The sequence below is a fragment of the Labrus bergylta genome, chromosome 4, assembly GCF_963930695.1.
Source record: "Labrus bergylta chromosome 4, fLabBer1.1, whole genome shotgun sequence".
NCBI lineage: Eukaryota > Metazoa > Chordata > Actinopteri > Labriformes > Labridae > Labrus > Labrus bergylta.
The window spans coordinates 512,800-522,799 of NC_089198.1; the positions used below are offsets into that span (position 1 = coordinate 512,800).

The 10,000-nt window shown below is 47.1% G+C and overlaps 1 protein-coding gene across 3 annotated transcripts in view; it reads left to right on the plus strand.

Moving 5' to 3' along the window:
* Positions 1-7,454: 7,454 nt before the first annotated feature.
* LOC136178954 (oocyte zinc finger protein XlCOF6-like) overlaps positions 7,455-10,000 on the plus strand; it is a 4,953-nt gene continuing 2,407 nt past the window's right edge. For 2 of the 3 annotated variants that reach the window (XR_010666267.1, XM_065953447.1), the window contains exons 1-3: positions 7,456-7,730; positions 9,608-9,755; positions 9,838-10,000. The exon at positions 9,838-10,000 is cut by the window's right edge. Coding sequence is in view for 1 of the 3 variants with exons in the window: in XM_065953447.1 (XP_065809519.1) it covers positions 7,707-7,730; positions 9,608-9,755; positions 9,838-10,000 (335 nt within the window). In the remaining 2 variants the exon portion in view is untranslated. Of the gene's footprint in view, positions 7,731-9,607; positions 9,756-9,837 lie in introns of all 3 variants that reach the window. The other variant, XR_010666268.1, reaches the window with a different exon arrangement.

Genomic DNA, 10,000 nt, shown 5'->3' on the forward strand with positions numbered 1-10,000 from the left:
CCTGCTTTTTGTAATGTTAAAAGACAAAGAGTAAGGTCTTTTACCTGTTTCTTTTGTAATGTTAAAAGACAAAGAGTAAGGTCTTTTACCTGTTCTTTTGTAATGTTAACAGACAAAGAGTAAGGTCTTTTACCTGTTCTTTTGTAATGTTAAAAGACAAAGAGTAAGGTCTTTTACCTGTTCTTTTGTAATGTTAAAAGACAAAGAGTAAGGTCTTTTACCTGTTCTTTTGTAATGTTAAAAGACAAAGAGTAAGGTCTTTTACCTGTTCTTTTGTAATGTTAAAAGACAAAGAGTAAGGTCTTCTACCTGTTCTTTTGTAATGTTAAAAGACAAAGAGTAAGGTCTTTTACCTGCTTTTTGTAATGTTAAAAGACAAAGAGTAAGGTCTTTTACCTGTTCTTTTGTAATGTTAAAAGACAAAGAGTAAGGTCTTTTACCTGTTCTTTTGTAATGTTAAAAGACAAAGAGTAAGGTCTTTTACCTGTTCTTTTGTAATGTTAACAGACAATGAGTAAGGTCTTTTACCTGTTCTTTTGTAATGTTAAAAGACAAAGAGTAAGGTCTTTTACCTGTTCTTTTGTAATGTTAACAGACAAAGAGTAAGGTCTTTTACCTGCTTTTTGTAATGTTAAAAGACAAAGAGTAAGGTCTTTTACCTGCTTTTTGTAATGTTAAAAGACAAAGAGTAAGGTCTTTTACCTGTTCTTTTGTAATGTTAAAAGACAATGAGTAAGGTCTTTTACCTGCTTTTTGTAATGTTAAAAGACAAAGAGTAAGGTCTTTTACCTGTTCTTTTGTAATGTTAACAGACAATGAGTAAGGTCTTTTACCTGCTTTTTGTAATGTTAAAAGACAAAGAGTAAGGTCTTTTACCTGTTCTTTTGTAATGTTAACAGACAATGAGTAAGGTCTTTTACCTGTTCTTTTGTAATGTTAAAAGACAAAGAGTAAGGTCTTTTACCTGTTCTTTTGTAATGTTAACAGACAAAGAGTAAGGTCTTTTACCTGCTTTTTGTAATGTTAAAAGACAAAGAGTAAGGTCTTTTACCTGCTTTTTGTAATGTTAAAAGACAAAGAGTAAGGTCTTTTACCTGTTCTTTTGTAATGTTAAAAGACAATGAGTAAGGTCTTTTACCTGCTTTTTGTAATGTTAAAAGACAAAGAGTAAGGTCTTTTACCTGTTCTTTTGTAATGTTAAAAGACAAAGAGTAAGGTCTTTTACCTGTTCTTTTGTAATGTTAACAGACAAAGAGTAAGGTCTTTTACCTGCTTTTTGTAATGTTAAAAGACAAAGAGTAAGGTCTTTTACCTGCTTTTTGTAATGTTAAAAGACAAAGAGTAAGGTCTTTTACCTGTTCTTTTTGTAATGTTAAAAGACAATGAGTAAGGTCTTTTAACCTGCTTTTTGTAATGTTAAAAGACAAAGAGTAAGGTCTTTTACCTGTTCTTTTGTAATGTTAACAGACAATGAGTAAGGTCTTTTACCTGTTCTTTTGTAATGTTAACAGACAAAGAGTAAGGTCTTTTACCTGCTTTTTGTAATGTTAAAAGACAATGAGTAAGGTCTTTTACCTGCTTTTTGTAATGTTAAAAGACAAAGAGTAAGGTCTTTTACCTGTTCTTTTGTAATGTTAAAAGACAATGAGTAAGGTCTTTTACCTGCTTTTTGTAATGTTAAAAGACAAAGAGTAAGGTCTTTTACCTGTTCTTTTGTAATGTTAAAAGACAAAGAGTAAGGTCTTTTACCTGTTCTTTTGTAATGTTAACAGACAAAGAGTAAGGTCTTTTACCTGTTCTTTTGTAATGTTAAAAGACAAAGAGTAAGGTCTTTTACCTGTTCTTTTGTAATGTTAAAAGACAAAGAGTAAGGTCTTTTACCTGTTCTTTTGTAATGTTAAAAGACAAAGAGTAAGGTCTTTTACCTGCTTTTTGTAATGTTAAAAGACAAAGAGTAAGGTCTTTTACCTGTTCTTTTGTAATGTTAAAAGACAAAGAGTAAGGTCTTTTACCTGTTCTTTTGTAATGTTAACAGACAAAGAGTAAGGTCTTTTACCTGTTCTTTTGTAATGTTAAAAGACAAAGAGTAAGGTCTTTTACCTGTTCTTTTGTAATGTTAAAAAGACAAAGAGTAAGGTCTTTTACCTGCTTTTTGTAATGTTAAAAGACAAAGAGTAAGGTCTTTTACCTGTTCTTTTGTAATGTTAAAAGACAAAGAGTAAGGTCTTTTACCTGTTCTTTTGTAATGTTAAAAGACAAAGAGTAAGGTCTTTTACCTGTTCTTTTGTAATGTTAACAGACAATGAGTAAGGTCTTTTACCTGTTCTTTTGTAATGTTAAAAGACAAAGAGTAAGGTCTTTTACCTGTTCTTTTGTAATGTTAACAGACAAAGAGTAAGGTCTTTTACCTGCTTTTGTAATGTTAAAAGACAAAGAGTAAGGTCTTTTACCTGCTTTTTGTAATGTTAAAAGACAAAGAGTAAGGTCTTTTACCTGTTCTTTTGTAATGTTAAAAGACAATGAGTAAGGTCTTTTTACCTGCTTTTTGTAATGTTAAAAGACAAAGAGTAAGGTCTTTTACCTGTTCTTTTGTAATGTTAACAGACAATGAGTAAGGTCTTTTACCTGCTTTTTGTAATGTTAAAAGACAAAGAGTAAGGTCTTTTACCTGTTCTTTTGTAATGTTAACAGACAATGAGTAAGGTCTTTTACCTGTTCTTTTGTAATGTTAAAAGACAAAGAGTAAGGTCTTTTACCTGTTCTTTTGTAATGTTAACAGACAAAGAGTAAGGTCTTTTACCTGCTTTTTGTAATGTTAAAAGACAAAGAGTAAGGTCTTTTACCTGCTTTTTGTAATGTTAAAAGACAAAGAGTAAGGTCTTTTACCTGTTCTTTTGTAATGTTAAAAGACAATGAGTAAGGTCTTTTACCTGCTTTTTGTAATGTTAAAAGACAAAGAGTAAGGTCTTTTACCTGTTCTTTTGTAATGTTAACAGACAATGAGTAAGGTCTTTTACCTGCTTTTTGTAATGTTAAAAGACAATGAGTAAGGTCTTTTACCTGTTCTTTTGTAATGTTAACAGACAATGAGTAAGGTCTTTTACCTGCTTTTTGTAATGTTAACAGACAAAGAGTAAGGTCTTTTACCTGTTCTTTTGTAATGTTAACAGACAATGAGTAAGGTCTTTTACCTGTTCTTTTGTAATGTTAAAAGACAATGAGTAAGGTCTTTTACCTGTTCTTTTGTAATGTTAACAGACAATGAGTAAGGTCTTTTACCTGTTCTTTTGTAATGTTAACAGACAAAGAGTAAGGTCTTTTACCTGCTTTTTGTAATGTTAAAAGACAAAGAGTAAGGTCTTTTACCTGCTTTTTGTAATGTTAAAAGACAAAGAGTAAGGTCTTTTACCTGTTCTTTTGTAATGTTAAAAGACAATGAGTAAGGTCTTTTACCTGCTTTTTGTAATGTTAAAAGACAAAGAGTAAGGTCTTTTACCTGTTCTTTTGTAATGTTAACAGACAATGAGTAAGGTCTTTTACCTGCTTTTTGTAATGTTAAAAGACAATGAGTAAGGTCTTTTACCTGTTCTTTTGTAATGTTAACAGACAATGAGTAAGGTCTTTTACCTGCTTTTTGTAATGTTAACAGACAAAGAGTAAGGTCTTTTACCTGTTCTTTTGTAATGTTAACAGACAATGAGTAAGGTCTTTTACCTGTTCTTTTGTAATGTTAAAAGACAATGAGTAAGGTCTTTTACCTGTTCTTTTGTAATGTTAACAGACAATGAGTAAGGTCTTTTACCTGTTCTTTTGTAATGTTAACAGACAATGAGTAAGGTCTTTTACCTGCTTTTTGTAATGTTAAAAGACAAAGAGTAAGGTCTTTTACCTGTTCTTTTGTAATGTTAACAGACAATGAGTAAGGTCTTTTACCTGTTCTTTTGTAATGTTAACAGACAATGAGTAAGGTCTTTTACCTGCTTTTTGTAACATAACAATGAATGCAGAGCTGGATAAACACTGAAGCTTCAGAGTCCACCACATGGTGACCTGAGAGAGCATCCACTCTAGAGAGGGGGGGGGGGGGGTGAGAGACCACCACATGGTGACCTGAGAGAGCATCCACTCTAGAGAGGGGGGGGGGGGGTGAGAGACCACCACATGGTGACCTGAGTGAGCATCCACTCTAGAGAGGGGGGGGGGGGGGTGAGAGACCACCACATGGTGACCTGAGAGAGCATCCACTCTAGAGAGGGGGGGGGGGGGGTGAGAGACCACCACATGGTGACCTGAGTGAGCATCCACTCTAGAGAGGAGGGGGGGGGGGTGAGAGACCACCACATGGTGACCTGAGTGAGCATCCACTCTAGAGAGGAGGGGGGGGGGGGGGTGAGAGACCACCACATGGTGACCTGAGTGAGCATCCACTCTAGAGAGGAGGGGGGGGGGACACTATGGAGAGGAGGGGGGGGGGACACTATGGAGAGGGGGGGGGGGGGGGGACACTATGGAGAGGAGGGGGGACACTATGGAGAGGAGGGGGGGGGGGACACTATGGAGAGGGGGGGGGGGGACACTATGGAGAGGAGGGGGGACACTATGGAGGGGGGGGGGGACACTATGGAGAGGGGGGGGGGACACTATGGAGAGGAGGGGGGGGGACACTATGGAGAGGAGGGGGGACACTATGGAGGGGGGGGGACACTATGGAGAGGGGGGGGGGGAGACTATGGAGAGGAGGGGGGACACTATGGAGAGGAGGGGGGGGACACTATGGAGAGGAGGGGGGACACTATGGAGAGGAGGGGGGGGACACTATGGAGAGGAGGGGGGACACTATGGAGAGGGGGGGGGGACACTATGGAGAGGGGGGGACACTATGGAGAGGAGGGGGGACACTATGGAGAGGGGGGGGACACTATGGAGAGGGGGGGACACGGGGGGGCATTATGGAGAGGAGGGGGGACACTATGGAGAGGGGGGGGACACTATGGAGAGGGGGGGGGACACTATGGAGAGGAGGGGGGACACTATGGAGAGGGGGGGGGACACTATGGAGAGGGGGGGGACACGGGGGGGCACTATGGAGAGGAGGGGGGACACTATGGAGAGGGGGGGGGGACACTATGGAGAGGAGGGGGGACACTATGTAGAGGGGGGGGGGAGACTATGGAGAGGAGGGGGGACACTATGGAGAGGAGGGGGGGGACACTATGGAGAGGAGGGGGGGACACTATGGAGAGGAGGGGGGGGACACTATGGAGAGGAGGGGGGACACTATGGAGAGGGGGGGGACACTATGGAGAGGGGGGGGACACTATGGAGAGGAGGGGGGACACTATGGAGAGGGGGGGGACACTATGGAGAGGGGGGGGGACACGGGGGGGGCACTATGGAGAGGAGGGGGGACACTATGGAGGGGGGGGGGGACACTATGGAGAGGGGGGGGGGACACTATGGAGAGGGGGGGGGGAGACTATGGAGAGGAGGGGGGACACTATGGAGAGGAGGGGGGGGACACTATGGAGAGGAGGGGGGACACTATGGAGAGGAGGGGGGACACTATGGAGAAGGGGGGGACACTATGGAGAGGGGGGGGGACACGGGGGGGCACTATGGAGAGGAGGGGGGACACTATGGAGAGGGGGGGGACACTATGGAGAGGGGGGGGGGACACTATGGAGAGGGGGGGGACACTATGGAGAGGGGGGGGGGACACGGGGGGGCACTATGGAGAGGAGGGGGGACACTATGGAGAGGGGGGGGGGACACTATGGAGAGGGGGGGGGACACGGGGGGGCACTATGGAGAGGAGGGGGGACACTATGGAGAGGGGGGGGGACACTATGGAGAGGAGGGGGGGACACTATGGAGAGGGGGGGGGGACACTATGGAGAGGAGGGGGGACACTATGGAGAGGAGGGGGGGGAGACACCATAGAGAGGAGGGGGGACACTATGGAGAGGGGGGGGACACTATGGAGAGGAGGGGGGACACTATGGAGAGGAGGGGGGGGACACTATGGAGAGGAGGGGGGACACTATGGAGAGGAGGGGGGGGAGACACCATAGAGAGGAGGGGGGACACTATGGAGAGGGGGGGGGAGACACCATAGAGAGGAGGGGGGACACTATGGAGAGGAGGGGGGACACTATGGAGAGGGGGGGACACGGGGGGGCACTATGGAGAGGAGGGGGGACACTATGGAGAGGGGGGGGGGACACTATGGAGAGGAGGGGGGACACTATGGAGAGGGGGGGGGACATGGGGGGGCACTATGGAGAGGAGGGGGGACACTATGGAGAGGAGGGGGGACACTATGGAGAGGAGGGGGGGAGACACCATAGAGAGGAGGGGGGACACTATGGAGAGAGGGGGGGAGACACCATAGAGTGGAGGGGGGACACTATGGAGAGAGGGGGGGAGACACCATAGAGTGGAGGGGGGACACTATGGAGAGGAGGGGGGGAGACACCATAGAGAGGAGGGGGGACACTATGGAGAGAGGGGGGGAGACACCATAGAGAGGAGGGGGGACACTATGGAGAGGGGGGGGGGACACTATGGAGAGGAGGGGGGACACTATGGAGAGGGGGGGGGGACACTATGGAGAGGAGGGGGGACACTATGGAGAGGAGGGGGGGGAGACACCATAGAGAGGAGGGGGGACACTATGGAGAGGGGGGGGACACTATGGAGAGGAGGGGGGACACTATGGAGAGGAGGGGGGGGACACTATGGAGAGGAGGGGGGACACTATGGAGAGGAGGGGGGGGAGACACCATAGAGAGGAGGGGGGACACTATGGAGAGGGGGGGGGAGACACCATAGAGAGGAGGGGGGACACTATGGAGAGGAGGGGGGACACTATGGAGAGGGGGGGGACACGGGGGGGCACTATGGAGAGGAGGGGGGACACTATGGAGAGGGGGGGGGACACTATGGAGAGGAGGGGGGACACTATGGAGAGGGGGGGGGACATGGGGGGGCACTATGGAGAGGAGGGGGGACACTATGGAGAGGAGGGGGGACACTATGGAGAGGAGGGGGGGAGACACCATAGAGAGGAGGGGGGACACTATGGAGAGAGGGGGGGAGACACCATAGAGTGGAGGGGGGACACTATGGAGAGGAGGGGGGGAGACACCATAGAGAGGAGGGGGGACACTATGGAGAGAGGGGGGGAGACACCATAGAGAGGAGGGGGGACACTATGGAGAGGAGGGGGGGAGACAGCTCTCTAATGTTTAGAATTTAGACTGCAGTACCCATTTTAAACACTAGGGGTCAGAGTTACATACTGCTCCTTTAAGTGTCTTGACCAGGAGCTGGGGATTGAACCCCTGACATTCCTTTGAGAGACGACCGACCCTACCACTAAGACACCCCGTTAAATCAGATATAAATGATCCAAACATTTTGAAGTAAAGTGTTCAGTGTTTCCTCCTCTGGACTCACTTCGTGTTACAACTAAAAGCTTTCAGGTCTTCTTCTCTTTTCACCACCACTCGGTGTATTGTGAAAAAATGTGTCCATTAAAAACTTTCTCTGTTTCGGCGGTCAAACTTCCCCGGAAGTCAGCAGATGCTGACCCGAGCTGCCACCGCAGAAGAAGAAGTTGCTGCTGTTAGCCGTTAGCCGTTAGCTCGTCAACAGTCCACTTTATCACGGAACCGTCAGAAGCAGCTGACAGCGGAACCGGCGGGATGGACACCGACACGGCTTCACCGGTAAACACACCGAACGAGCCGCTGCTCCTCCAAGCGGAGAGTTCAACTCTGACCTGTTAGCAGCTAGGCTAACTCAGCTAGCCTGTAGAGGAGACCTGTCGCCAAACTCCATTCAAAAACCTGAGCAGTGAAAGAACAGCCGAGCTGCTGTGACAGCGCACACACAGGCTGAGCCGAACACACACGGTGTGTCCGAACCACAGAGGGCTTCCATCGGCCTCAACAAACAGGTGAAGCACAGCTGTCTGCAGACAAACAGGTGAAGCACAGCTGTCTGCAGACAAACAGGTGAAGCACAGCTGTCTGCAGACAAACAGGTGAAGCACAGCTGTCTGCAGACAAACAGGTGAAGCACAGCTGTCTGCAGACAAACAGGTGAAGCACAGCTGTCTGCACACAAACAGGTGAAGCACAGCTGTCTGCAGACAAACAGGTGAAGCACAGCTGTCTGCAGACAAACAGGTGAAGCACAGCTGTCTGCAGACAAACAGGTGAAGCACAGCTGTCTGCAGACAAACAGGTGAAGCACAGCTGTCTGCAGACAAACAGGTGAAGCACAGCTGTCTGCACACAAACAGGTGAAGCACAGCTGTCTGCAGACAAACAGGTGAAGCACAGCTGTCTGCAGACAAACAGGTGAAGCACAGCTGTCTGCACACAAACAGGTGAAGCACAGCTGTCTGCAGACAAACAGGTGAAGCACAGCTGTCTGCACACAAACAGGTGAAGCACAGCTGTCTGCACACAAACAGGTGAAGCACAGCTGTCTGCAGACAAACAGGTGAAGCACAGCTGTCTGCACACAAACAGGTGAAGCACAGCTGTCTGCAGACAAACAGGTGAAGCACAGCTGTCTGCAGACAAACAGGTGAAGCACAGCTGTCTGCACACAAACAGGTGAAGCACAGCTGTCTGCAGACAAACAGGTGAAGCACAGCTGTCTGCAGACAAACAGGTGAAGCACAGCTGTCTGCACACAAACAGGTGAAGCACAGCTGTCTGCACACAAACAGGTGAAGCACAGCTGTCTGCAGACAAACAGGTGAAGCACAGCTGTCTGCAGACAAACAGGTGAAGCACAGCTGTCTGCAGACAAACAGGTGAAGCACAGCTGTCTGCACACAAACAGGTGAAGCACAGCTGTCTGCAGACAAACAGGTGAAGCACAGCTGTCTGCAGACAAACAGGTGAAGCACAGCTGTCTGCACACAAACAGGTGAAGCACAGCTGTCTGCAGACAAACAGGTGAAGCACAGCTGTCTGCACACAAACAGGTGAAGCACAGCTGTCTGCAGACAAACAGGTGAAGCACAGCTGTCTGCAGACAAACAGGTGAAGCACAGCTGTCTGCAGACAAACAGGTGAAGCACAGCTGCAGGTTTCAGTTTGAATCAAAGCGTGACCTGTGTCCATGTGTTCCTGTGTTCCTGTGGAGCTGCTCCTCTGTTTGCACTTCCCCGTGGCCAGTCAGGGAAAACAAAACCACCAGATTTTGAATGGAGTTTGGTTGAGGTTCTGTCCCTGGTGATGGTGTGTTCAAGGTCTCCTAAAACCTCAGAGTTTATAAAGTTTAAACCTCCCATCATCACCACGGTGTTTGTCACTGATTATTTACAACTTCACACTGAATTAAAACTTTATTCACCATAAAGACCTGACAGCAAATTCAACTGTTCTGGTTTTGATGGTTCGATCACAATAGTCCTCGCTGGTCTGCGTTCACGGTGCGTTTGGACGCAGTCCGATACAGCAGGTGGCGGTATGCACATAGTTGGTTTGCAAATCTGTAACCATGGCAACCACTGGAGGGCTGTCCCGACAGTTGGATGTTGATTGTTCAGTCTCTGACCAGGTTAAATTTAACGCTTCGATTCCAGGACGCCGCTGAAGAAGTCGCAGAGGTTCACATCAAGATGGAGCCGGACGACGACGTGGAGATCCAGTCCTATCACCTCCTCAAGAGGCTGTCCGTCAAACTGACCGACTGCAAGCTGTGGCTGAAGGGGCGGGACTTCCTGTTTCTAGGTAAGAATGTGGACGTAGACTTGAATGATTTTTTGATGAGTCATCACAAAGCTTAAACGCTGTGACGTCTCCGCCCCCTCAGACGACCACCCTCAGCTCGGCCCGCTGAGGTCCAGACCCTACAACCTGTCCAACACGGGCAGGAAGATGGTCTACTGCTTTGAGTGCAACAAAGGCTTCTACAAGAAGACTCACCTGGACGCTCACCTGAAAACCCACCGAGGACACGCCCCCAACACGTGCTG